Below are 27,527 nucleotides of genomic sequence, written 5' to 3' on the forward strand. Positions count from 1 at the left end.
GTTCAACATTCAACGGCTTTATCTTCGTATAGCTTTGCAACGGGATCGTCTTTGCAACATTCAACATCGCTTATAACAGGATCGTTTTGCTGATCGTCTCGGTCCATATCGTTATATGGGATCGTCGTTTCGCATGAAGTCGGCTCATCAGGCCGATGTTAAGGGGAAAGGGATTTTGTACGATGATGATGATGATGTGCCAATTAAATTGGTGGATCGCGATGATTCCTATCTCATCAAAGAGTTCGGCTTGTCTCTGATCGGAAAGATCCTTAACCATCGAAAACAAACTGTGGAGAAGCTTCTCCAAACAATGCCAGCTCAGTGGGGTTTGGCTGATAAAATAACGGCAAATGATCTAGGGAATGGGAAGTTTTTGCTTAATTTTACAACAGAAGAGGATCTAAACTTTGTCCTACGACAGGGGCCTTTCCATTACAATTTTTGTATGTTTGTACTTGTGCGCTGGGAACCTATTGTTCACGATGACTACCCATGGATCATTCCATTCTGGGTTCACCTGATCGGATTTCCGCTACACTTGTGGACTGACACGAACCTGAGGAACATAGGAGGACGCATTGGTCACATAGATACTCTAGAGCTAACTGAGGGCCGTATGCTCATCGAGGTAGACTCTCGCCGGCCCTTGAAGTTCTCACGAAAGGTGGAGTATGAAGGTGATGAGGTTACAATAGAGATTAAGTATGATAAGCTGTTCAAGCATTGTTCAATCTGTGGAATGATGTCTCATGAAAAGGGATACTGCCCCTCCCTTGATATTAGAACAAGGATCCAGCCATCACTTCAGCGATCAGGAGTATTCTCGCGTGTGCAGCTCCCTCAGGATCAGATGTTACACTCGCAGTCCTCACAACAATCTTCTCGTCAGTCTTTGCTGACGGGAAGGGATCGATATGCCTCTTCGCAAGCCGCACGGTATGTTTCAAGTGGGAACAATTATGACAGCAGGGGCTCTCAGTATCGTGCAAGGGAGGAAGATCAACGAGGACATCACGGTGACAGGGTCATGCGTCGCCGTAACGAGTACAAACAGAGAAATAGAGATGGTGGAACACGATATGGTCCTTATGAACGGAGAACGGAGCAAGCTTGGAGGGTAAAGGCAAGGAAAGCTGAGGCATATGACGCTGTTCAAACTCGTCCTGAACACGCTGAAACATCTCAGGAGATTGTTCCTTATGAACAGGTCTGTGAGCCGAGTACTGTCGACAACAATGCTGGCGGGTCTAGCAGGAAATTGGCGAGCACGATTGTCACTCCAGTGCGTGATCATCATATGGTGGAGAATGTAACTCTTCGGGACGGAGGAGATGCTCGTTCTCTTACGTTCTCTCCATTGAGAGAAACAGAATCATCGGGAGCTAAGGATCAAATCATTGAGGCCTTACATGACATGGAGCTGTTGGATCAACAAGATGGAGGTATGCTGGATACGGATGATAATGAGGATGACCTTCTTGGCTTGGATCTTATGGAGATGGAAGCAACTGGTGCTAGGGAGGACCCTTCGGATGGGAAGGGACGGCCGTCTGGTACGAAGTCGACAAGAAACAGGAAACTGGGAGTCAAACGTAGTGCTCCATTGGGCATTCCCAGTCGGAAATTTGAGATCCTTCGTAGGGGATCTCCAACTAAGCGATCATCGTCAGCTAATGTGTCTCTGCGTGGACCAGAAAGCACAAGACGACACCACACAAGGAAGATCAAAGAGAGTTCTTCAAAGTATGAGGTTTTGATGAGTTCCAAAAACTCATCACACAAGCATAAATGAGGACGCTCAGTTGGAACTGTCGGGGGATAGGGAATGACCTCACAGTTCGACGCCTTACGGAGATGTGTCAGAAGCATCACCCAGGACTTGTATTCCTTTCTGAAACGAAGAATAAGAGGCTGCTGTTGCAAAACATTCAGGCCGACTTAGGATTTGATCACTTGTTTACCGTTGAGCCACTTGGTCTCAGCGGAGGTTTAGCTCTTTTATTTATGGATGATTTTCAAGTTAATGTTTTATTTTCAAATAACAGAATGATTGACATTGAGGCAGTCATTGATGGAATAAAAGTCTTTATGACATTTGTTTATGGAGACCCTGTTTTAGAACGTAGGGATCAGGTTTGGGAACGTCTTACGCGTTTCTCAACAACACGAAATGGACCATGGTTCATGGTCGGTGATTTTAATGAGATAATTGACCATAGTGAGAAAGTGGGAGGCAGAAGGCGCTCAGATAGTTCCTTCTTGCCTTTCAAGCAAATGTTGCGTGACTGTGGCATGTTAGAGTTTCCATTCACCGGAAATATGCTATCGTGGGTGGGGAAAAGATCAGGAGGGACGACTGTTAGATGTCGCCTGGATAGAGCAGTGGGAAATGAAGATTGGCATGAAAAATTTCCCCACTCAGCTGTCAGATATCTCAGGCTTTGGGGATCGGATCATCGTCCGGTCTTAGCTGATATTTTAAGAAAGCCAGTGAGGAGAAAAAAGAAGTTTAAATTTGATAAACGCTGGCTGGATAATGAGGAACTACGGCAAGTCATTCTCGCAGGATGGAAGTCGGAGGACTTGCCTCCGGAGGCGAATATTATGGAGCACATTGCTAGTTGTAGAAAAGCTTTAAGCCATTGGAGGACACAAAACAATGTGAATTCTGCGAAGTTAGTCGAAGAGCTCAAGGAAAAGGTAGAGGACCTATACTCGAATGACGATGCTACCTCGGAGGAAATAGCAGCTGCCCTGAAGGAATTATCTACTGCTCTTAAGGCAGAAGAGATGTTCTGGAGACAGAAAAGTAGGGTGCTCTGGTTAAGGGAAGGTGATAGGAACTCAAAATACTTCCATGCGTTGGTAAAGCAGAGAAGAGCAAAGAATAGGATAACACAACTTCTGGATGAAAATGGGAATGTCGTGGAAGATGAAGAAGGATTAGTAGCCATTGCTACTAGTTATTTCCGACAAATATTTGAGTCATCCAACCCTGAGGATATAGCGGAAGCGTTATCTGAGATCTCACCTACAATTACTGGAGATATAAACGAGGGCTTGACTGTCCCAGTGACAGAGTGGGAGGTCAAATTAGCATTGTTTGCTATGCACCCAGAGAAAGCTCCAGGACCGGATGGAATGACAGCTCTTTTCTATCAGAAGTTTTGGGATATTGTAAAAGATGATTTAACTCGTATGGTTAATCAGTTTCTTTTTGAGGGGACTATGGCCCAGGGTCTGAATGACACGAACATCTGTTTGATTCCTAAAACAACAAAGCCGAATGAGATGACAAAGTTCAGACCTATTAGTCTATGTAATGTCAGCTATAAGATAATATCTAAGGTCTTATGCCAAAGATTGCGGAAGGTTCTTCCACAGCGGATATCAGAGACTCAGTCAGCCTTCGTTGCTGGTAGACAGATCACAGATAACATCATGATAGCTCAGGAGATGTTTCACGCTCTGAGAAATAAACCGGGAGGAAGGGTTAAACGAATGGCCATAAAAACTGATATGAGCAAAGCATATGATAGAATGGAGTGGTCATTCATTGAGGCAGTCATGAGAAAGATGGGTTTTTCAGAATTGTGGATCGAATGGATTATGCGATGTATTACTTCGGTCACGTATAAAGTCCTCATGAATGGAGATCCGAGGGGAAACATTGTCCCTGGACGAGGTTTAAGACAAGGAGATCCTTTGTCTCCTTTCATATTTATTCTATGCACGGAAGCGCTCGTTAGCCTTCTTAATCAAGCAGAGAATCAAGGGAAGATAACGGGGATGCGAGCCGCTCGTGCTTGCCCCTCGGTATCTCACCTTCTCTTTGCTGATGATAGCCTTTTCTTTTGTAAGGCGGAGCCCCGTGAATGTGAAGAAGTTATGAAAGTAGTAAGGAAATATGAGAAAGCATCAGGTCAACGTATTAATTTTGACAAATCCTCGTTACTCTTTGGTAAAAGGGTTCCAGCGAACGATAGGCAACAGATCAAGGATACTCTGGGTATACAAAATGAAGGTGGGATGGGCTCATACTTAGGAATCCCAGAGGACATCAGTGGATCAAAGTGCAAACTTTTTGCTTTCTTAAAGGATAAGCTCTTACACAGAGTGAATGGCTGGACGGGTAGATGGTTATCGAAGGGAGGGAAGGAGGTTTTGATTAAATCAATATTGCTAGCCCTTCCGACCTATGTCATGTCCAGCTTTCTTCTTCCTTTGGAGATATGTGAGAACCTAGCAAGTGCCATTGCACAGTTCTGGTGGAGTTCGAATCCTCCGAAAAGAGGAATACATTGGGAAAAATGGGGGAAGATGTGTGCACCTAGAGAAGAGGGAGGAATTGGGTTCCGTATGATCCATGAATTTAATTTAGCTCTGCTAGCTAAACAGCTATGGCGCCTGGTTCAATTTCCGGATTCACTTGTAGCAAGAGTTTTACGGGGAAGATATTACCGTTTGAGTTCGCCGTTGCGAATGGGTGCAGTGGATAACCCATCGTATGTTTGGACAAGTATAACTGCTGCGAGGAAGCTGTTACTTTTGGGCATCAGAAGCAAAGTGCATTCAGGGTACGAGGTTAATGTGTGGGAGGATCATTGGATTCCTTCGACGCCAGCTAGGCCGGCTCGGGCCCGGGCTCCAGCAGTAAACCCAAAGATGATCGTAAGTAGCCTTATCAATCCTGCTACAAAGGAATGGGATGTTCGAATACTGGAACAATATGTTGATGAAGAGGATATCCTGATGATCCTGAGTTTGGCCATAAGCCCTACTCATCGACGGGACACATTTTGCTGGAGTTACACGAAGAATGGACAATACACTGTTAAGTCGGGATATTGGGTTGCTACAAACTTGATGAGAGATGAGGAGGACTTAGAAATTCTACAACCCAGCATTACAAAACTTCAAGCCTTTGCTTGGAAGGTGAATGCGCCACAAAAGATATGCCATCTTATATGGCAATTAATATCTGGACAGGTGGCTGTAACAAGGAATCTGGTAAGACGTAATATGCGCTGCGACAATTACTGCCCAAGATGTGGAGCACCAGAAGAGACTGTTACTCATGCTATCTTCGAGTGCCCTCCGGCCTTACAAGCATGGGTGTTATCATCAACCCCGACGAGTGCTGAAATCTTTCCGATACCAAGTATTTATGCTAATATGGATTTTCTTTTTTGGAGAAAGAATAGTATTCTGGAGCCCGAGGATGATAGAGATCCTTATCCTTGGATAATTTGGTATATCTGGAAAGCTAGGAATGATAAACTGTTTCGAGGTATAGACAGAGATCCATTGGAGCTAGTTAGGTATGCAGAGGGAGAGTGTCAAGCGTGGTATAATGCAAGAGAAAATGTACCAAATCTGCCAAATGTACAGAATAATGAAGAAACACAAGTCTTAAGCTTGAGTAATATTTGTATGGTGGATGGTTCATGGACCTCCACAGCGCAGTTTAGTGGAATGGGATGGGTTTGGAAAGATACTTTGGGAAAGATACAGCTCATGGGGTCAAGGAATCTGCGGAGGCGGGAGACAGCACTACATTCGGAGCTGGAGGCGCTAAAGTGGGCCATGGAGAGTATGCTACAACACTCGACCTGTCAGAGGTTTGGGACGGACTGCAAGGACCTGATTGCAATGATAGAGCAGCCACAAGATTGGCCCAACTTCTCAACTGAGTTGGAAATCGTTCAAACTCTTCGGTTATGTTTTCCGGACTTCAAGATAAGCTACGTTCCAAGGACGCAGAATGAGATTGCGGATTCGTTAGCTAGGAATGCACGTTCTTTTCATAGATCCTTATGTTTTATTGGTTGTTCTATTCCGGTCTGGCTTCCCAGACCACCTCAAGTTTGAGTAATAGAATAGCCGTTTGCCGTTAAAAAAAAAAACACAGACACAAATATTTCCTGTTTCATATACAAGGAGTCAAGGATTAATAATCCACGTTTGTCAAAACTTAATTACCACTAAATTTTTGGTTCATATTATTCGTACGTTAATTGGTTGCATGTGGTTTTTTTTTTTAAATTATGATTAGATATAAACTATACTTCACAACTGATCTTATCTACAGAAAACATACCAGTAGACTACAAATCCTTCTTCTCAATAAAGTAATCTGCCGACTATTGAATACACACACACACACACACTCATAATTACATTAAACTTAGTTTGGTATAGAAGAAAGACCAAAAAAGACTTATTATAAGTTATTAGATACGGTGGTGGTTCGTTACATACAGACTCTTCTTCACCGTTTGAGCATCATATGATCCAAAATCCTGTCATTTTAAATCTTTTGATTGCAATGAGATAAGGTTTGAAACCTTACATATCACACAAAAATAATTTTCATAATCCTCATAACTCAAAACTCTCCTCCACAGACATCTCTTTCTACATATACTGGAAGATGTTCTTGAAAATCATAATGTACAATTTATTGCGCGAGTAAAACAAAATACTATTTAGTTGTATAATCTTGGCTCCTTCCATTCACAACACCAATCATTCTAACACGTTTTCCTTTGATATTTAGAATCTCACATTAACGGACAAATCTATATTTGTATCCATGCAAAGTTCTTGGCCCCTCGATTTGATAGAAGAGGATAATAAACCCAAAAATGTTTTTTTATTTTCGTTTGGTTTAATTTCTTCAATAAAAATTTGTCGGTTAGTAATTTTTATTATTATTAATGTATAGAGAGAGAGAGAGAGCTTACTATATAACTAACTGCTCAAATCTCAAGCAAAATACACACTTCACTGTTCGTGTAACTAACTATACAAAGGACGAGTGTGAGAGAGAGGATTATATATATTCTCTGATCCAGTCTTCTCGATCTGCTACCAGATCTGGCTCTGGAGCCAATCACCCCAAAGTTCAAATTTGAAAAATCTGAGATTATCGCGCTTTGGTTCTTCGTTCTTTCTCTGATTATCGGAGATGGCGATATCAAGCTCCGTTACGCCTGGGCTAGTACGTCGTCTCTTACTATTGCTTTAAGCTTTCCTTCGTTTGAAATTAGAACTTCTGCTTGATTTAGTTTCGTGAAATTGCAGATGTCGGTGGTGCTCGGGATCGTGCCTGTGATCGTTGCGTGGCTTTACGCCGAGTATCTTCACTATGCTAAACACTCAGTCTCCGCCAAAGCGTACGTTGCTTTGATACGAATCGTTTTGTTATCAGTGATAATGGAGTTTTTTTTTTACTTTTTACTTTTTGCTTTTTGATTTTTCACTTTTTGTTTTTGTTGTTAATGTTAAGTAGGCACTCTGATGTCAACTTGGTGGAGATTGTGAAAGATTTTGTTAAAGAAGATGATAAAGCTCTTTTGATAGAAGATGGAGGTGGTCTTCAGTCACCTTCTACCAAAGCCAAGGGCTCCTCCGTACATTCTCCCCTCATCAGGTTCAGTATTTAGGCAGTTGTGAATAAATAAATAAATGCATTAGTGCATATATGGACAACTACATAATCCACTCCATTTAAGAAAAGAAATAATAATAATAATTCACTCCATTTCGTAGTAAATTTTGCAGTGTGGTTGGAGATAGTGTGGTTGGAGATGTTCCGAGCATCTAGTGAGCTCTGCTGTTGATTTTTTTTTATGCTTATTCCGGTTTTTACGCAGGTTTGTGCTCTTGGATGAGTCTTTCTTGGTTGAGAACAGGCTGACGTTGAGAGCAATGTGAGTATTTGGAGTGAAGTTTTGTATGTTCAAAAGGTCCAGTTTTGTCTTAAACTTATATTGGTTTCTATGCAGAATCGAGTTTGTTGTGCTTATGGGATACTTTTATTTATGTGACCGTACTGATGTCTTCAGTTCATCAAAGAAGGTGGGTGATGATGATATTTTATCTTTTAATCTGATTAGTAGATTCTGGAAAGGTTTATCTAGTTACACAGGCTCTACATTGTTTTGTTATTATTCAAGTTGGTCTAATGTTATGTGGAAAGATTTAAACTTCATAAAGTTGTGAGCTGTATGAATAATCATGTTCATGCTTCTACGTGTCTGAGTGTCTTACACTGTTTATCTTTTTGATACAGAGTTACAACCGGGATCTCTTTCTGTTCCTTTACTTCCTTCTAATCATCGTTTCAGCCATAACCTCTTTCACGATACATAATGATAAATCAGCATTCAATGGAAAATCCATCATGTACTTGAATAGGCATCAAACCGAGGAGTGGAAAGGCTGGATGCAGGTTTGTGACTCTCTCTGTTGATGCATCAGCTTCGGTTTTCAAAGAAGCTTTTAATCCTCATTGCTTAATTTTCACTTGCTGTTACCTCATCATAGTTCTCTTTTCATGGTGTTGTAGGTCCTGTTTTTGATGTACCACTACTTTGCTGCTGCGGAGTACTACAATGCTATCCGTGTGTTCATTGCTTGTTATGTGTGGATGACTGGATTTGGGAATTTTTCTTATTATTACATTCGCAAGGACTTTAGCCTCGCAAGGTTTGCACAGGTAACAGCTATGGCCTCCCTGTTTCTTTTCTTATTTCTAGCTTCTAAATATTAACATATACTCTTGTCCTAAACAGATGATGTGGCGGCTAAATTTCCTGGTCATATTCTCCTGTATAGTCCTCAACAACAATTACATGCTATACTACATATGCCCAATGCACACTCTCTTTACTCTGATGGTCTACGGAGCACTTGGTATCATGAACAAATATAATGAGAATGGTTCAGTCATAGCTGCCAAAATTGTTGCCTGCTTCGTTGTTGTGATCATCGTATGGGAGATTCCCGGCGTTTTTGAATGGATTTGGAGTCCGTTTACGTTCCTATTGGGTTAGTGAAGAGTCAAATCTTTGTTTTTTCATGAAAAATAAATATGTTCACGAGACGACTGTTTGAAAATACAAAAACTTTGAAAACAATTGCAGGCTACAATGACCCCTCAAAACGGCAGCTTCCCCTCTTGCATGAGTGGCATTTTCGCTCGGGCCTTGACCGGTACATATGGATAATCGGGATGCTCTATGCATACTACCACCCAACTGTAAGTTCCCAATACTCACACTTGAACTTCACATCGCATCAACTTTAGCTTAATGAGAAACACTAATGTACCTTATAGGTTGAGAGTTGGATGGATAAACTGGAGGAAGCTGAGATAAAGATCAGGATGGCTATCAAAACAACTGTGGCACTGATAGCAATAACGGTATAACAAGTTTATCATTTTTCACTTTGTTCCAAGTTAAAGAAGCCTTACATATTATTCTTCCAGCTAATCTGTATCTTTGTTACTATGAAACTTTTAGGTGGGATATTTTTGGTTCGAGTACATATACAAGCTGGATAAGTATACTTACAACAAATATCATCCTTACACCTCTTGGATTCCAATAACGTATTTCACTTCACTCTCAAAAGCTTCTCTATGCATGATTCTTTTCAAAACAAAGTTTTTAACTTGTGTATCATTTCGTGTTGATTTTCTGTCAGTGTTTATATCTGTCTCCGGAACATCACCCAGTCTTTCCGCGGCTACAGTTTGACCCTTCTGGCGTAAGAACAGTGTTTTAATCAGTAGATATATTGGTCCTCTTATTTCCTGGAAAAAAAACAAAATTTTGTTTGTGAATTTTCAGGTGGCTTGGGAAGATAACACTGGAGACATATATCTCCCAGTTTCATATATGGCTCAGGTATGTCACCCTTCATCTTGTCAATGTCCTCAATTGTAGCTTAGTGGTTGAGAACGCAATACCATAAGCTCTTAATATTAGTCTTTGAGTCATTGAGATATGAAATTTATGAATCCACAGATCTGGAGTTCCTGATGGTCAGCCCAAATTGCTACTTTCTCTGATCCCTGAATACCCATTGTTGAACTTCATGCTCACAACTTCCATTTACGTCGCTGTAAGCAAACTCTGTTACAACTGATTCACAAATAAATTGAAAGCCAAAATAAAAAGAAACTGATTGGCGTTTGGTTTGCTCTGTTTCAGGTCTCTTATAGGCTCTTTGAGCTGACAAACACATTGAAAACAGCTTTCATACCAACCAAAGACGACAAGCGCCTTGTCTACAACACCATCTCGGCAATCATAATCTGCACTTGCCTCTACTTTTTCTCGTTTGTTGTCGTCCAAATCCCCCAAAAATTGGTTAGTCAAATTTTTTATCTCTCTGTTTTTGTGTGAAAGAAAGACATTATGCTTGAGCTGTGTCATCTCACGTTATTATTATTATTTCATGTGAAACAACAGGTGTGAAAGTGAAGCATGTCTGAACCGAACCAAATTGGATATTAATTGAATGGGAATTTCATATCAATTTGCAGGGGAGTTAAAGAATCACGCAATGTGGTAGATATACGAAGAAGATGGAAAGATATTAGAGGTAGTGATGCATGCAATGTTGGCACAAATGTCATTTGTCTGTATATTTATTTGTTTATGAACAAGGTCAAGCTGTTCTGTCTTTGTTTATCTATGTTTTGTTCACCGATATATGTTAATTTGTATTACCATTTCTCAAAATCAGTTGATAATAAATAGTCGCATCCTCTAGCTTTGTGATTTACAAGGTTTGTTTAGGCTTTGGACCAAAGTTAATAATTAAAAAATCCATAAACATAACATCACATTAATGTCCCTCTATTTAGATACGCATCTAATCTCTAAACACTAGGATAAGACCTGCGACTTTCGCAGGATGAGTTTATAAAATTAAAATATAAAACATATGGTTTTGACAAAGTTAACATTTATATATAACTTTGGGTTGTTTATGTAATCATCTATACATTGGATGGAGAATTGTGTATCAAAAATTAGAATTTCTTATGAGGCCAATTTATTTGGATATTTTAAAGTCATACTAATAAAAGTATTTTCTATTTTCTTTTATTAACTTATAGATGATTAAGATTTGAATATAATCAAAATTTAGTGTAAGAATTTGGAATGCTAACATTAATTTTTTATTTAATAAAATGGAAATCCCCTATAAAAAATACAGATTGGGTTAACTTAAAATTAGTAAATAAGATACTTATGGGCCATATCAAGACAACAAACAATTGACAAACCCGATTTTTAAATTAATATGGAGACGACATTTTTTTTGCTTTAAATCTGAAGCTGAGTAGATAGTTCGAAGAATGATTGTTTCGTTTGAGAACAAACCCTAGTTTATATAGTACTCCTAAGCCTTGATGCAAAAGCTATGTGTTATCGCCAAGTCAAAGATACGGAGGATCTCTGAATATAAAAATGAGAAAATTTCAGAATAAATGATTCATAATTCACTCTTACATTATAGGAAACTTTCATTTAGTCAAAAATATCTAATGAGGATGCAATTAAATCTTAAGATACATCCCACATTAGCTCATGAATAAAATCGAGCTTGGGAACCAAGTTTTGTCCTTATTATTAACGTTCCTTTTACTGTGAAACTAACAAATCCCCTATAATGTGTGATCATTATTATTCATTTTGCATTCCTTTTATTGAGATTTTGGAATATTCCAAATTAAGAGCAAATTAATTACACATCCCATAGATCACGCATGTACCCAATTTTTTTTACATTTATACATGTTTCCTTTTTTGTCAGCCATATACGAATCACCTGTATACCATATCCCATAAGTCATGTATGTACCCATTATTATTATCACATAAAAGTTCAAGGACAACTAATGTAGACGACTCTTAAAAATTGAAAACCAAATTAAAAACATCGGGTCAAATTGATATAAGTAAACCGCAAGGTAATTTGTTTTTGTTCCGACGGATTAAACCAATTGTTGTATTAGAGATGTTATTGATCAAACGAAAGGCTGAAACAGATGGTGATATATTTAGTTACACCTTCGGTGCTGGCTGGAAATCTATAATGCCTGGAATAACCATTTATCACCATAGTAATGCATCAATTGTTTTAGCTTCTACTCCAAATATAAATGGCTGAAATAGTCGAAGATTGAATGTTGGAGCTCTGGCACATGATAACCATTTGATAGAACAATAGAACAAATTTGTCTTTTTGTAGACAAAGGTAGTTTGGGATGCAAGGAATCAACATTAGCTGACAATGGTGTTGGTCTGTGAAGTAAATAGAGAACCGAGTTGGTATGTTCCAATAAATTAACACAGAACAATCTTTATAGTTGAAAATGGTATCGGTGGGATCAAATAAAGTGAGAACCGAGTTGGTTAGCTTGAAAGTGGTGAAATAAATAGAGAACCGAGTTGGTACGTTCCAACAAATTGTCGGTGTGTAAAAGTGATTGTAGGACAATATGGATATTATTTAAATCACGTCGGACGAAATATTTAAGCCAATGGCATTTGATGTAAATTTTCTAGTAATGAAAGAGCATTCAAATAACTTGGCTGAAAATAATTGTAAGCATGACACATCATCAAAATGGGCAGTCTTGTAAATAAAATACAAAATAAAGGGTAGTTTTAAAAAATGATTCTCTATTAATAAGAAAGGGATAACATCACACTAATATTCATTCTCATTTTTCATAAAGCTAATTAATTATGATATTGTAAATTATAAGAAACATTAAAAAGACCATTCTACATTCTTACATGCCTTATGAAATTTACATATTGTATCACTCTTAACCGTCATATCTTCTATGCACTTGAAATTTTTTGTAAACTTCTAATCGGTTTTTCTGAGATTCAAAAACCAATTTTTTTTTTGAATAATGAATAATGAACATTATTCTCATGACCAATTGATTTTATTCAAAATAAAAGCCTTTAATTTCTAAATATTACACAAATATAATTACATCATAATAATCTCCAATCTCAAATGACCGATTGATTATATTTCACCTAAATACTCAAATGACCAATTGATTTTATTCAAAATAAAAGCCTTTAATTTCTAAATATTACACAAATATAATTACATCATAATAATCTCCAATCTCAAATGACCAATTGATTATATTTCACCTAAATACTCTAATTTATAATTGTTATACACAAATACAGTACAATTTTTAATTTACATATAAAAGGTAGCCGCAAATCTCAAGTCTCACCATTTTCCAATCATCCAAGTCATCAGTTCGAATCTCACACCATGAGCGACCTCCCTCCATATCCGCCGCTCGATCCCACCACCTACGACCTCATCATCGTCGGCACCGGAGTCTCCGAATCCATCCTCTCCGCCGCCGCTTCCTCCTCCGGCACCTCCGTTCTCCACCTCGATCCCAACCCCTTCTACGGCTCCCACTCCGCATCCCTCTCCCTCCCCGATCTCACTTCCTTCCTCCACTCAAACTCCCTCTCTCCTCCTCCGCCGCCGCCGTCAGACACTCCCGACTTCCTCTCCGTCGATCTCGCCACCCGATCCTTATACTCCTCCGTCGAGATCGCGACCTTCGACTCCTCGATCCTCGACGAACGCCACTCCAGGAAGTTCAACGTCGACTTGTGCGGTCCTAGGGTTCTCTTCTGCGCCGACGAGTCGATCAACCTAATGCTGAAGTCGGGATCTAACAACTACGTGGAGTTCAAGAGCGTCGACGCGAGCTTCGTCGGGGACTCGAGCGGAGAGCTGAGGAGCGTCCCGGACTCGAGAGCGGCGATATTCAAGGATAAGAGTTTGGGTCTGATGGAGAAGAAGCAGTTGATGAAGTTCTTTAAGCTTGTTCAAGCTCACTTGGCTGCTGCTGCTGCTTCCTCCACGGAGAGCGATGAGGGGGCGGTTAAGATTGCTGAGGAAGATATGGAGTCTCCGTTTGTTGACTTCTTGGCTAAGATGCCTTTGCCTCCCAAAATCAAATCGTATAGCTTCCTTTTCGTATTCTTTATAGCTTTTTGCAGGGCCGGTCATGAGATTTTGAGGGTTGTAGACGATTTAGTAACAATTTCCTTAAATTATTTTTAATAATTTTAGAGACTTATGTAATTTATATTGACGATTTTGAGGACTGTAGACGATTTAGTAAATTATTTTTAATAATTTTAGAGAGTTATGTAATTTATATTGACGATTTTGAGGGCTGTAGACGATTTTGAGGGATGTAGACGATTTTGTAAATGTTTCTTTAAATTATTTTTAATAATTTTAGAGACTTATGTAATTTATATTGACGATTTTGATTTTGAGGGCTGTAGACGATTTAGTAAATGTTTCTATAAACAAATCTGTTACTTGGAGCTTTTGTTTCTCTAAGAACTTGTCTTTTGAGATGATAAGGCTTTTTTTTGTATTTTCTTCTGTGTAGGATCATCTTGTATGGCATTGCGATGGTAGACTATGATCAAGACAATGTGGAAGCTTGTGGAGATTTACTCAAGACTAGAGAGGGGATAGCTCGATTGGCTTTGTACATTACATCTATTGGCAGGTCATTCATAGTTTTGGCTCTTTTATATTCATTTAGTTGGTGTCACACTAAACTTTTTGAATGCTTTTACTTACAGATTTTCAAACGCACTTGGGGCGTTGATATATCCTATTTATGGACAAGGAGAGCTTCCACAAGCCTTTTGCCGTAGAGCCGCTGTCAAAGGATGCATCTATGTACGTTTTGGAACGATTGGTGGGATTATATAGTGGTGTTGCTATGGTATTTGTTAGTTATCTGGTTTTTCATTGCATGCTCAGGTTCTCCGGATGCCTATTACTGCTCTGCTTTTAGACAAGGCAAGTGAGTTGATTGTTGTTGTAGCCTAAGATATGTTTAGTTCGTTTGCTTAACAGCTGATTATTGTTGCAGGAAACTGGGGGTTACAAAGGGGTTAGACTAGCTACGGGTCAAGAGATATTCAGCCAAAAGTTGATTCTTGACCCATGTATTACTGTTGGATCGGAGTCAATGTCGTCATTGACTGATCAGCAGAAAGAAACTCTTCGTGTTCTTGTCCCAAAGTCGATAAGCAGCGAGGGGAAAATAGCTAGAGGAATTTGTATCATTAGAGGTTCTGTGAAAGCTGATATATCAAACGCTCTTGTCGTATATCCACCTAAATGTAAGATTTTTTTTTTGAAGATTTACTAGTTAGTTGTTTTATGATATCGCCAGTTTCTTATTGGAAATTTTTTTTTTTCCTCTTAGCTTTGTTTCCTGAACAGTTAGCTGCGATTCGGGTTCTGCAGCTTGGTAGTGGTTTAGCGGTTTGTCCAGCTGACATGTAAGTTGTGGTTTAGTCAAAGATGATTCTTCAGATTTTCGTTCTGTTTCTTTCCATTTACTTCTCTGAGTCACACATTTGCTGCTGCAGGCATGTTTTATATTTTTCAACTGTGTGTGAAAACGATGATCAAGGGAAAGCTGCACTGTTATCTGCCATGAGTACTCTCATTAAACCGCAGGTTCCTGAGAATCTCCAAAGCGATTCAGCTGTCGAGAACGACACTGCTGAAGCAGCAAAACCTGTTGTGCTCTGGAGAGCACTGTACGTGCAAGCGATGGTCAAGGTGTGGAATGTGATCATGACTTAAAAATTTCAACCATGGTAATGTCATATCACTAACTCAAAGTTTGATTTTGGATCAGGGTGAATTTGGAGGCAGTATCAGTTCAGCAGCTAGTCCAGATGGAAATTTGAGCTACAATGAGCTTGTGGAATCAGCCGTGAAGGTTAGTAAATGCTCCTTACTCGACACAGCTCTCAAGTCTCAACAAGTTTTGTATGACATTTTGCTAATGTTACGTAACACGTCTTGGATTTGGTAGCTATATGAGCAACTCATGGGGAGTGAAGAATTGTTTAAAGAAGAAACTTCGCCGGACAACACAACAGAGGAGGAAAACGATGGTGGTGTTGAAATAGAAGCTTGATGAACCATGTGATATCTCTCATAAAATACGTTCAGTGTATTTTTAACAGTTTTGTGTGTGGACATGTATTTTCATATAAAAAGACGTTTCTCTCTTACAGCATTTATTTTCCAATACAACGAATACACAACAAATATTTTAATTTTCGTGTAGGCTTTAATAATAATATCTTTCATTTCATATAAAAGATTTAAATATAAATACTAAAATTTCTTCAAATCTAAGTGACCAAAGACGCGTCTTGTATAAAAGTCTAAATGACCAAATAAAAATCTGTTTTGCTCATGATCAACAAAATTTTAAACGTAGTTTACCAACACAGACAAAAGACATCAAAACTGGGGAACATAAGATTTTGTATCAATCACTGTTTTCTCAGAGGTGTTGGGCCAGATCTTCACCACTCATCACTTCCAACTTTGTGATGATATCTTGAGACAAAGATTTGACAGACAGATCAACGTCTTCCAGTAGTTCACCCAAGAATGGAATGGTTTCAGCGAGCAACACAAGGTACTCTTCTTTCAGATTATCCATCATCTGTTTCACGCTCCTCAAACTCAACAACCTCGCACGCAGCTTCTCACTCCTTGTTTGCATTAGCACCTGACCAAATATGAATTTTTAAGACAAATATTCACATAAATTAAGCTGAGACAAGATAATGTTGTCTACGTACCTCGTGGTTCAGTGGTTTCCAGAGGAGATCAGAACCCGAGGCTACGGCCATTTGACCGACGCATGTAACTAGCAACTCATCAACCTCTTCTACAGATGGTACATTTGGAAGCTCCTTTAAACCAGATGGAGGTTCAACAACAAGCTGTGATACTATAGGCTTCAATAGCACCTGTGGGTAAGAATACAGTTTTGTATCAGTCTAAATATCCCAGAGATAAACGTTTGATCCAAGAAGACATAAAAGGTTATAGATAAGTGACCTGGAAGTTATTTGCATCGAGAAACTTCAAGCTTCCAATATCATGCAAAAAGCAGTTATTCAAACAAGAAAGCACCAACGCCCTAAGATGCCAGCTTTTTGGTGGTAGAGTATCATCCGTTTCCTGAATTTTGGCTTTTTTTTTCTTCCTTGTTGAAACTGATGCTCCGGCAGCACTGGTGAGATGCGATACAATACCATCAAGCATGAATTTGAAATATGGTACAAAGATCGACCTTCATTCCACAACAAGAAAAAGTTAGTTTCCAAGATATTCCAGAAGCTTATGTAAAGGACGTGATTGTTTTACTCACGTGTGAGCCTTGCAGAGTCTATTCACCAAACCATAGAAAGAGATAGATCTGTCGACGCTCTTGTTTTCATTCCCAGATCCATCTACAATCTCTGACTCTGCCCAATCGATACTCCTGATAAAGAGGGGTTTGAACTCAGACTCGGTTAGCTTCTTTGTGAGTGTAACTGTCGCATTGATTACACTTCTCTCCGCATCATCAACGTTCTGAATTGTTGCTGGATTTTGGCGTCGGATATCTAAGGCAGCTAAGCATTGGTCGAAAATCTTTGCATGGTTGCAAACAACAGATGCTCTGTCCATTTTAGCAACTAGATTTTCTAGCATATCGAAAGCAATCACCAAACTTGCATCGCCAGAACTAACAGCCTCATCGTATATTCGTAGAAGAGGTTGCAGAGTGAGGCGGACCTGGAAGAAAGGTTATCATTGTTAAGATCATCAAACAAGCAAAAAATATAATAATAATCAGATTCATGTAGCTATTTGAAGAACTCACTGGTATTTTTTCAGTAAGGAGTCGCCTAATGGCGTTGGCTTTGGATTTAAGGTTCTTGTCGAAGTCAGAAACATATTCACGATGCAGAACCATGAGTCTAATGATATCCCCAAGATGAGGGTTCAGGAAACCTCCAAGTTTTTCAATCACTGCTTCCAAAGTGACGAGAACAGACATCATAAGCAACTGTTCCTCGGCGGTTGCGTTTCCAGTTGATGCAGATGATACTTCGCTCGATTGTTGTACCAAGTTTTTCATTATGCGTGGAAGTTCAACAAGCGCCTTTGGTCCAAGAACATTGATCAACGCACCGGTGGTACGAAGACAGCTTGAAGAAACTCCCAGATTCTTTGAGCTGATGCCTTGAGCAACAGATGCAAGACACTTGCTGAAGATCGGATGACCAGAGGGAAGCCTGCTAGCCAAAACTTCCAGTGTCGAAATGGCAGCTCGTTTAGCTGGAACATCTGAATCTTCATCTGTCTCAACAATTACATTGACGATTTCCTCGCACATCTTCCCGAAAGCTTCAACAGCCGCCTCATCCAGGTTCAACCAAGGATTTCCTCTTTTCTGATTGGGGAGCCTCTTCTTGTGTTTCGGTTTAGAAGTAGAGGAGTCCTTAGCTCTCGCACTTATAAGCCCAAGTACCTGCACGCAATAGCATATCAACGAACGTCATTAAGCCAAGCTCTCCAAACCCCAACAAAAACTAAGGTAATCAAGTCTCAACGGATCTGAATTCGCATGGAAATGCTAACAAAAGATAGAACACACGCTGGAAAATATGTTCACTCACGTATAAAACTCCTATTTATTGCTGCAGTACCAAAACAAATTATAAACGGTAATAATGTATACCTTTCTCGTCCCATTACGATCTGACTGCTGCTGAAGCAAGCTAGTAACAACTCTGAAATATATGGACAGATCCATAACTCCTGTAACAGTCATCAGGACATCATGTATACGCATTCTGATTTCTTTTCTAACTGCAGAAGTCACATCTTTCTCCTTTGTGGAATCAACAGCTTGCAGGAGAAGTATACAACCCTTCATAAGCTCCTGCAGTTCTTGCTGAAAATTTAACAAAACGCATTTACTAAACAAGGACAAGCACACAGACGGAGAGACAAGGTGATAAAAACTATAATTTTTTTATTAAATGTAGTAAACAATAATTGAACTTAAAAAAAAAGTTCGAAGATGGTTTTACCTGAATGCCAACTGAAACATTAGTTCTTGGTTCAAGTGACACTGCAAATGCAAATTCTGGGTCTTGCAATTTCTCGAACATAAATTCTAGGACAAGCCGCATCTGAAATAAACATTCTTTACTAGAACTGTCTTTGCTGATAGTCTGAAGAAGCATGACCAGGGATGAGAGCCATGTCGAAGAAGTATATTGTTCGCATATTTCCACGGCAAAAGCATACTCCCACTCCCTCTTAATATCAGATATAAAACTATCCGAATTCTGGACATTACCAAGCCAAGCTGAGTCTTTCCTTGAAATTAGGGACTTGAACAAAAGGACAAGTAAAGAAGGCAGGCCATTTTGTTCACCAATAACTCTGCAGAAATAAAGGATCGTCATCAGTATATTCAGAGAAAAAAAAACACAAAACCTCAAATTCAATTTTATGTATCTGCACATTACCCCAGTAGGTAAGCTACAATAGAACGCCTTCTATGCTCAACAATATCAGGTAACACTTTAACGAAAATCTGAAAAGACAAATTAGTAAAGTTATATCAGTCCACAATTGGTTTAACATTTGATGTACATCATTAAGGAAAAAAAGAACATCACGAAGAGGTTACCTCCAGCAACTGCTCCTCACTCTTAGTCTTAGACAGCCAAAATGGAATAACCGATGATATAAACTCCTCAAAGATAGACTTCGAGTGGCTATCAATCTACATATAAAAGTAAGGAAACAGCTGTAAGGGAAGATTTTAGTCACCATCAAAAATATCCGGGTTCAAGTGATCAAAATGAAATTGATACATGACTAAGAAGGTTATGGACTAACAAACCTGTGTCACTGTTGATTCGCCAACAAGTGTAAGTATGCTGATGATATGGTCCAAAACTCTATCTGGGACAATTTTAACTATTGAAGTGAAGAGGGAGAAGATATAGTTCCTTATGACTACATCATTTGAGGAATGAGCAAACTCAACCAGCATTTTGACATCGATTTCATTTGTTATGTCAGCCTGCTATCAGAAGTAAATTAAGAGAAGAAAACAAGCAAAGATATCGTCAATCATAAGAGAAATCTAAAGCATACCTTCAAAGGATTGATATTCGGAGAATCAAATATATCTTTCAGGAGTAAGAGCACTGTCTCTTGAATGGAAGAAATAGATGCATGAGTTATCTCACGAACATCCTGAGGAAATTCAACTGAGGTTTCCTCAGCCGACGAAGCAATCTTCACCCATTCATCAGACATAGATCTTCCTAGGAGCTTAAACAAAGGCCCTACAAGGGACTCCCTAAGCAAGAATAAGTTATAACAAAATTAGTCACGTAACAAAAATGTCTCCGATGCCAAAATTCACAATAGACATGCAAATCTAAGAATATATATATTCAAGAGACCTGTGAGCTTGATCTTTCTTTAGAAGCAGCATGTCAAGTAACGAGGCAATGAAACAGAGAGCCTTTTCTCCTCTTAGAAGTTCCCCACCATTTACGTCTTCTTCTGGACATGACACTGATTTCTTCTGTTTCTTCTTCTTGTTCAAAGAATCAATAACAAGATTATCCTGCTGAGTGATATGATCGAGGGTATGGATCACAGTTGAACAAGAAATCTGCAATAGCATTGAAGATACAATATAAATAAAGAAAATCAGCCCATAGAAACTGTTTGGTAAATAAATTATTTTTTTCCATTAAGTTCTGTAAAACTGGATGAAGATAGGTTTATGTAGTGTATAAGAAAACAGTGACAAAAGGACGTCAAGGAAGAATAAGAGAAAACAAAAGGACGTCAAGGAAGAATAAGAGAAAAATTGAAAGCGAGAGCATACCTTCAGGCGTAAGACAGCTTCTTTAGCAGCAGTTTGTATTCTGCCATTTGTACTTCGAAACATTGACACTAGCTTGAGGAAGAAACGAATCTGTTCAAAAAGAACAATCAAGAGAGTTAGAAAAGGTATTTGATTAGATATATGAAGAGTACAATAGTAGGATATTGCAGTTATATTTAATTAAGCCATTAGGACTGACCTGAACCTCTGTCTTCAGTTCAGCATAATATTGATTGCTTAACTTTTCCAAAATAGTGAGACATGGGGAGATAACAGCAGGATGTTCTGATTCCCCACGATCCATCTGAGAAAATAAACATCTATGACTGGAACGAAAAAGTATCCAAGTAAGCAAGGAATATATGGGACGATGAACTTTACTTACTTTCAATGCGTTCAATATATCATCATCAAGAGACTGCCCTTTGAACAAAGCTGAACGCATCATGGAGCACTGCCACAGGGAGAGAAGATCAAAAGCAAAGTTAATAACTGTGGTACAAGGTAACATGTAAGTTTTCCTAGGACGGGAATGGAGTTAAAGTGAATTTACCTCCAGAAGAAGGCACAATAAATCGACCTCAGTGTCTGACATTGGAGGGGAAGTTCTGTCCAGTTTAATGTAGTATTGACTACGTTTGTCTAGAAGTTGAGACAATAACTTAACATTTTCACCATGCAGAAGTGAGATGCCCAGACCTTTTAGCAGTGATATAACTCTTAGCTGTAGGAGGAAAAGGTAAGACTTAATAAGTGTCATAAATCATAAGGATACTTCATACTTGAACTTCAGAAGGAAGTGAAACAGAAAACAGATTAAAGAAACACACCTTCCCATAAGCAGGAAGTTCTTGCGCGCACAATAAGATGAACGAAAGAATGCTTTCTTTTGTGGGTTGATCAAACCTGAAGTTGAAAAACAAGGAAATAGGCACTAAGGGAGTTAGCAAACGAAGTATACGAACTAATATACACATGTGTTATTAGACAGCTGTTCAACTCAGCTAAATACCTTTTCTGCAGGTCAACTGGCACTAGTAAGTCATAAGGGGTTGAACTGAGCAACGATGTCAAGTAGGATGGGAGAAACTTATTGTCCGACAATATAAGCCTCCTTTGTTGAACAATCATTCCTAACAGTTCATCAAAAGAACTACTATAGATTGCAGCACTCCCTGGTTTTAAATTTCAGAAGAAGGATTAAAACAAACGTTAGGATAAAACATAATCAACTGATGCCAAACTAAGTTTTACCGTTTTTATTGCTAGAGTCGACACGACACCATAGGTTGTAGAGCGCCTCAAAGCAATTCATAGCAGCTACTTTAACGTCCTTCAAAGTGAAAGCACCAAAACGGGCTTAAGAAAGGGATGATAATGCAAAGAGTCATACAATAAAGAAAACACAAAACTTCAGGTCTCACCTGATTATCACTCGATATGGCAACCAGAAGTACTGGAAAACTAAAGAATATCTGACTCGACCATTCACTATTTCCATTAGAGCAAAGATACGAGAAGCATTTGAGACTTTCAATTCTGACCATGCGAGGAACATCTGCAAGAAGAAGATAACATCATGAGAAAACAGGAGATGGAATAAAATAGAACCAGAACTCTGAGAATGCTAGAAAAGAGCTCAAAACGATTACATCTGAAAAAAAGAGATGCTTAAAAGGTTTATAAGTAGAGGAAATATAGGCTTCCGTGCAAACCTTCTCGTGATAGGAGCCGAGTGAGAAACAAAACGGGACAAACTTTGGCTTCTCTTACACGGTAATGGAGGTGTTCTTTGAAAACATGCTGTGATCGGGTTGTTGCAAAAAAGATAAACAAGTCTTCAAGTCCGCTACACAACCTTTCGCTAAAAACCTGAAGTCGCACAAATATAATTGTGAGCATTTCTACTGGTTGGCAGCAAGATGCCAAGATATTTAATATAACCACATAATAAACAATCAAGTTGAAAATCACCCACCGAAGAGACATGAGCCGGTTCAAGTTTTATGAATGACTCGACCAACTTCCAAAACAAGCAGATTAGAATCTTTGAATTCAGTTCAGTAAAATCAGAAGTGTCAGAAAGTTGATATAAGAGTTCTTGGCAGTTGCTTTTCGACAGCTGCAAGTAATACACAAATACATCAAAAACTAACAAGGTAAAATAAGCAACAAGCCTAAATTATAAAAACATGAATCTACATCAGCCAGTAGAACACTATACCTCTTTCAAAGAAACCTCAACTGCAACGTCAAGTTCTTCCCACTCGGTCTTCAAAACAGGAAAACAAAGCTCGAAAAGATCCAAAAATTGAGTAGGATCTAAATCAAAGAAAAAACAGCCATGAACATAAACTCTTGATAACTTATCATATGAGACAAAAGCTATTAAAGTACTTCGAAATAGATAGCTCATAGCCATTAGCATATATAGTTAATGCATAAACAATGAAACAGAACTTTACCAGAAGAAGAGCTCATCTTGTGCAATGACTGCATCAACACCACAAAAAACAGCGTCTTTGCCAACGGTGCCTCATGGCAAGTGACAGTAAGCCATTGGATAACGTCACTAGGATGCACAATAAATGCTTCCACCAGCTTGTTAACGACATCCATGTTCAATGCAGACACACTTTCGCGAATCAAAAGTCCCTCCTGATATGAGATAATAATTTCAAAAGTTATTAAGAGTATTCATAAAACCTTAGAAACAAAGAACAACAGTATTTCAAAAATAAATTCCCCTCACGTACTCAAATAATAGACAAGAGTAATAGTTAATATGCCCAGGACTGGAACTTTTTCTTTAATGAAAAACAGGAAAATAGTGACGAACCTGCAACTTGTTGCGTTCCTGTTCTGTCAATTTGATATTGCTGCATGATTCCAAGACTTCAGAGAGCTTAAAGTTGCAAGAACTCTCAATTAGCTCAATCCTACGTTCGTCAGGTTTCAAGGAAAGTGCCTCCCCCAGACTATTGATAATATCCATGCTTATCGAGGATATGTTTCCTGACATGATTGGGAGCTTCTTCTGCCAAAAAAAGAAGTTCGTAAATGACATGATAATAATATTCACACCAAAAAAAAAGAAGATTTGTGATTAACGACTCATATTTACCATTCCGTCATCAGCACCAAGATTCTTGAAAAGTGGCCAGTTAACATCCTTCCCCAATGTCAGCACATTTAGGTTTAACTTCAAAGTCTATTTACATAAATGATAACAACCATTAGCCTAAGTTCAAATAGTCTTTTCCATAAGTGTCTAAAAAGGAGAACGAGAAAGAACCTTCGGCAGAACTAAAAGAAATGGGAACATTGCAGAGGCGACTTTCTCAGTAGTCTCTGGTTGATTACAGAAACTTGAGACAGCAATTTTGAGGGATAGAGCAACGACATCTGCTGCCAGTTGAACATTTTGTGCTAAACCTACAAAAAAAAAACAGTTGATTCCAGATGAATTAATTGCACATATTAGAAATTTGCACTCTTGAAGCAATTACATATATTTTACTAAACTAAATTAAAAGAAACGGGATGAGAACAACACTACACAGATTTTTCTTTCAGGCATTCCCAAAACCCATTCAGAAGTTTAAAAATATGCACAACATTAAGAAACGTCGCCCTATTAAGTACATGGCTTGAGCACATTGATATCAGAAATACAGTGCACACTAGAATTTGATAAACGTATTACTGCTAGCAAAAACGATTTCTCAGATGACATACTGAAGATCAACAATTTACAGATATGCAAATAAACCTCTAGACGACAACACTGAGCCAAGTTAAGAAAAGAAGAGAGCATTTTTCAATCACCTGACTGGATAATCCCAACACAACGTTTCACCACATGAAGTAAAGCATCCAGAAGACTAGAGGAAGTTACTATATTCGGCAACTGATCAAGAGACAAGGCGGCCTGAACAACAGCCAGATCATCATCCCAAAGCTGACGCACAATAGCATCCTGAATTGTGACAAGGTTCTGTAGACAGTGGCAAAGAATTTGAAGTCTAGTCAGATGCCAAGTAGGGGTAGTAAGAAGTTATAATATTTGAAAGGAATACCCCCACACAGATACCTCTGCTTTAGATATATCACGCTTGAGATCACCGTTTAGACTAGAAAGCGCAGCACAACGTACAGCAGCCTATGATTCATATCAAGCCTTCAGTCTTGCACAAAAAGGAAATAGAAAGAAATTTCACAAAACTAAGATCAGATTTATAGTATACCTTGGGATGGTGGAGCCGGAACCACAATTTTGAATCCACGAACGGCAGGGACATGTCTGAATTTCCATCCAGCATACGAGACAACATCTCCAGCTTCAAATCTTCTTTCTTCGACAGACCTTTAGTATCCTGAAGGAATAATTTTATTATTCATAAGGGACACATAACTAACAAAAGGCATAAAACACGTCACTGAGAGTTGGATCACAGACCTCCATAAATTTTTGTACTGCTGCGCGTAGTTCAACGGAATACTTCTTACTAACAGCAGCAAGAATTTTCTTGGCCCAGCTCCCTACAATCAAATTGCAACCAAGGTCATTATAAAACGATAACTGCGAATAAGAGTAAACTCGAAGACGGTAGTTGACAATTCACTAACCAGATGTAGAAGATGTTAAATCACTTTTGTTCTTCTGATATTGTGTCATACACGTAGAGAAAACCTTGGAGATCAAATGATCAACCAAGTTTTCAACTGGAACACTATCGATTATTGAAATTAAAGTTTCTAGGCACTGATCATCAGACGAACTGCAAAAAGAAGATAGTTGGTTAAAACATGAATACTAACGATATAGGTACACTGTAAAATGGCGAACAGTGTCAAATACACACCAGTAAAGGAGAAGAGAATCTAGTAAAACTGTCAGGAACTTCTTGATGTTGAACTCTTTGGACAAGCCTAGAAGAACACCAGAAATATCCCTACACAAAATTGAAACCCTCGTTGGAAAAATAATAATAAGAATACTTACTGATAAAATAGACAAAAAGGGGATACGGTCAATATGTGACTACCTTATTTCCTTCAAAAGGTCCAAAGCTTTCTTGGGGATCAAATCCACAGACTGCAACTGTAGTTGATCAAGCAAAACAATTAGTTCAAAAAGACGAACACTGGCCAGTTGTGAGCAGAATGATCGGTAAGCAATAGAAAATATGTTTCAACTCATAACTAAAAGTTTATAAATTCATGATTTCAAAACTAAGAGGCTCATGAGAATTGAGAACAAAAAGTTCATGTACCTGAACCAAATTAATCAATGCCATAAACGACAACCGAAGCCAATGAGGATCAGAGGATTCTTTGGCATGTTCACGAGCAACATCGATGATAGACCTCATAAAGCGTTTGATAAGATTATCATTTAGCGAGGCTCTGTTAGCCAACATACCAACAACCATTAACGCACCAGCCTAGAAGGAAAAAAAAATGAACATGTCATAATAATCACACAGACTAAAACAAAAAGTTAATTAATCACAATATGTGACAGATTCCACAAACCTGCTGATCTAAACATCCTTTCACAGCAGATTGAAGACCAGAGTCGACAAACGGCAAAATCAGCTTCACGATATCTCCATCAACCTTTGCAACAGAACCAAGAACCTCAACGACAACAGCTGTGGTGAAGCTGACTACGGGTTTCGAAGGCTGGTACTTCTTAGTCCGAGATCCCTACAACAACCAGCAAAATAAGACGTTCATGTCAATATATACGATTCACACAAACCCTTTAAAGGAAATTATATATAAAAAAAAGCAGCTGCTTACATAGTCACACAAGGCCTCCAAGATCTGCGTATCACGTATACACTGCTGAACGATAACCGATCTAGGAGGTGGAGCACCTGAATTTTTCACCCCATCCAGAAACTTCCACTTGGTGTTGCTGTAACACAAATGAGAGCATAAGGGGCTGGCTTACACTTCAATAAACAAATGAAATAATGAATGAAGGAATCATTGCTCACCCAGTGGAGATCAGCTGAACAATACGGACAAAGGCATGAGTGTCGTGATACGGCAAAGCACATAGCACCACATCTTCTACATTGTATATATGAACCCTGTAGAAGAATCCAGTACTTAGCAAAATCTTTATAAACATTTATAGGAAAGTCAAAGAGAGGAAGGAAACACATACTTGTATCTTCTTATGAGATACTCAAGTGTCTCCAAGGAAGCACGAAACTGAAGATAACCAGAGAGCAGCCGTAGGTACGAGCTGATTGACGCATCAATCTTAGCATTCTCTTCCTTACCAAGCAACTCCCTATCGATTTCTCTACTCTTATGACTAAACAAATCGCTTACGAAGTTCTTAAACCGCTCATCCTTGTTTCCAAGCACTTCGAGACCTGCAGAATTAACAGAGAAGACAATTCAATTAGCAAACCTTTGAAGACAATTCGATTCACTATAAGAGAATCCCTAAAAAACGAGAGCGAACCTTTGAGCCCTAGCTTGTAGATTGATTCGATATCGAAATCGGCTGCTTCTTTGGGAGTGAAGAGAATCGAAGGGCGTGTGTAAGGTCTCTTCGATGGCTCTGTATCGGCTTGAACAACCGCCTTGATGGCTTGTAGCTGCGACGCTAGCAAAGAGCTCATGCTTGTTCTTCAGAGTCTGAGAGAGAAAGAGGAGGGAGAGAGCGAGATTCGCGTCGCGGCGTAGAAGAAACAACTAAGGTTTAGGGTTTAACGATTATTTTGTCGTTAAAATAAAGAGAAATAAGAAGGGAAGCCCCTGAGTTTTTGCGAAATCACGTTTTGAGGTACGATTTTATTTTTAGGTCTGAGAACCACTCCAAGCTTTCGAGAAGTGACAAAATAAACCTTTCGTTAGTCTGCCGTTAACGTTT

At 38.9% G+C, this 27,527-nt stretch overlaps 4 protein-coding genes across 6 annotated transcripts; 3 read left to right on the forward strand and 1 right to left on the reverse strand.

The window, feature by feature from the left end:
- The first annotated feature begins 115 nt into the window (after positions 1-115).
- LOC106454334 lies at positions 116-1,795 on the forward strand. Its single transcript, XM_013896467.1, has one exon. It carries the CDS (start codon positions 116-118, stop codon positions 1,793-1,795), a length of 1,680 nt encoding a protein of 559 aa, XP_013751921.1.
- A 4,951-nt stretch (positions 1,796-6,746) lies between these two features.
- On the forward strand, positions 6,747-10,571 carry LOC106452994 (protein REDUCED WALL ACETYLATION 2). 2 transcript variants are annotated; one of them, XM_013895208.3, is made up of 16 exons: positions 6,747-7,006; positions 7,090-7,181; positions 7,295-7,438; positions 7,662-7,718; positions 7,794-7,866; positions 8,081-8,239; positions 8,357-8,506; positions 8,583-8,838; positions 8,934-9,049; positions 9,128-9,214; positions 9,315-9,403; positions 9,499-9,561; positions 9,645-9,701; positions 9,822-9,918; positions 10,008-10,166; positions 10,269-10,571. In XM_013895208.3, exons 1-16 carry the CDS (start codon positions 6,974-6,976, stop codon positions 10,272-10,274), a joined length of 1,638 nt encoding a protein of 545 aa, XP_013750662.2. In that variant the 5' UTR covers positions 6,747-6,973; the 3' UTR covers positions 10,275-10,571. The 2 variants fall into 2 exon arrangements, with proteins under 2 accessions (XP_013750662.2, XP_013750663.2); XM_013895209.3 differs by having other exon boundaries at positions 7,298-7,438.
- A 2,320-nt stretch (positions 10,572-12,891) lies between these two features.
- Positions 12,892-15,929, forward strand: LOC106452996 (rab escort protein 1-like). Its single transcript, XM_013895210.3, has 9 exons — positions 12,892-13,829; positions 14,273-14,395; positions 14,472-14,571; positions 14,656-14,694; positions 14,768-15,020; positions 15,107-15,182; positions 15,273-15,468; positions 15,548-15,631; positions 15,728-15,929. Exons 1-9 carry the CDS (start codon positions 13,120-13,122, stop codon positions 15,830-15,832), a joined length of 1,686 nt encoding a protein of 561 aa, XP_013750664.2. The 5' UTR covers positions 12,892-13,119; the 3' UTR covers positions 15,833-15,929.
- A 58-nt stretch (positions 15,930-15,987) lies between these two features.
- Positions 15,988-27,497, reverse strand: LOC106452995 (uncharacterized protein At3g06530-like). Of its 2 annotated transcripts, none has more exons than XM_048780085.1 (40): positions 27,117-27,497; positions 26,811-27,024; positions 26,638-26,733; positions 26,438-26,555; positions 26,168-26,341; positions 25,906-26,076; positions 25,678-25,733; positions 25,495-25,584; positions 25,259-25,410; positions 25,089-25,171; positions 24,877-25,005; positions 24,723-24,791; positions 24,458-24,626; positions 23,925-24,064; positions 23,754-23,840; positions 23,469-23,663; positions 23,095-23,287; positions 22,854-22,951; positions 22,608-22,751; positions 22,345-22,501; positions 22,054-22,187; positions 21,884-21,962; positions 21,642-21,804; positions 21,460-21,535; positions 21,183-21,353; positions 21,015-21,083; positions 20,829-20,933; positions 20,630-20,719; positions 20,196-20,410; positions 19,882-20,089; positions 19,625-19,807; positions 19,409-19,504; positions 19,245-19,312; positions 18,801-19,158; positions 18,446-18,661; positions 17,585-18,235; positions 17,087-17,496; positions 16,774-17,008; positions 16,512-16,682; positions 15,988-16,438 (listed from the first exon to the last, which is right to left on the reverse strand). In XM_048780085.1, the coding sequence occupies exons 1-40, from the start codon at positions 27,274-27,276 to the stop codon at positions 16,208-16,210; spliced, it is 6,624 nt and encodes a 2,207-aa protein (XP_048636042.1). In that variant the 5' UTR covers positions 27,277-27,497; the 3' UTR covers positions 15,988-16,207. The 2 variants fall into 2 exon arrangements, with proteins under 2 accessions (XP_048636042.1, XP_048636041.1); XM_048780084.1 differs by having other exon boundaries at positions 23,469-23,666.
- Between the last annotated feature and the right edge of the window lie 30 nt (positions 27,498-27,527).

Source organism: Brassica napus, chromosome A5 (assembly GCF_020379485.1).
Source record: "Brassica napus cultivar Da-Ae chromosome A5, Da-Ae, whole genome shotgun sequence".
Classification (NCBI taxonomy): Eukaryota; Viridiplantae; Streptophyta; class Magnoliopsida; order Brassicales; family Brassicaceae; genus Brassica; species Brassica napus.

Excerpts from the sequence above, each read along its gene's own strand:
- LOC106452996 (XM_013895210.3), top strand. The coding sequence starts at position 13,120 with ATGAGCGACCTCCCTCCATATCCGCCGCTCGATCCCACCACCTACGAC. Across the intron at positions 14,572-14,655 it reads CTGTCAAAGGATGCATCTAT|GTTCTCCGGATGCCTATTAC; the intron begins GTACGTTTTGGA and ends TTGCATGCTCAG. Across the intron at positions 14,695-14,767 it reads CTGCTCTGCTTTTAGACAAG|GAAACTGGGGGTTACAAAGG; the intron begins GCAAGTGAGTTG and ends TTATTGTTGCAG.
- LOC106454334 (XM_013896467.1), top strand. The coding sequence starts at position 116 with ATGGGATCGTCGTTTCGCATGAAGTCGGCTCATCAGGCCGATGTTAAG.
- LOC106452994 (XM_013895208.3), top strand. The coding sequence starts at position 6,974 with ATGGCGATATCAAGCTCCGTTACGCCTGGGCTA. Across the intron at positions 7,007-7,089 it reads GCTCCGTTACGCCTGGGCTA|ATGTCGGTGGTGCTCGGGAT; the intron begins GTACGTCGTCTC and ends GTGAAATTGCAG. Across the intron at positions 8,507-8,582 it reads GCCTCGCAAGGTTTGCACAG|ATGATGTGGCGGCTAAATTT; the intron begins GTAACAGCTATG and ends TGTCCTAAACAG.
- LOC106452995 (XM_048780084.1), bottom strand. The coding sequence starts at position 27,276 with ATGAGCTCTTTGCTAGCGTCGCAGCTACAAGCCATCAAGGCGGTTGTT. Across the intron at positions 25,172-25,258 it reads TTTAACATCTTCTACATCTG|GGAGCTGGGCCAAGAAAATT; the intron begins GTTAGTGAATTG and ends ATTTGATTGTAG. Across the intron at positions 21,084-21,182 it reads TATTGTGCCTTCTTCTGGAG|TGCTCCATGATGCGTTCAGC; the intron begins GTAAATTCACTT and ends TCCCTGTGGCAG.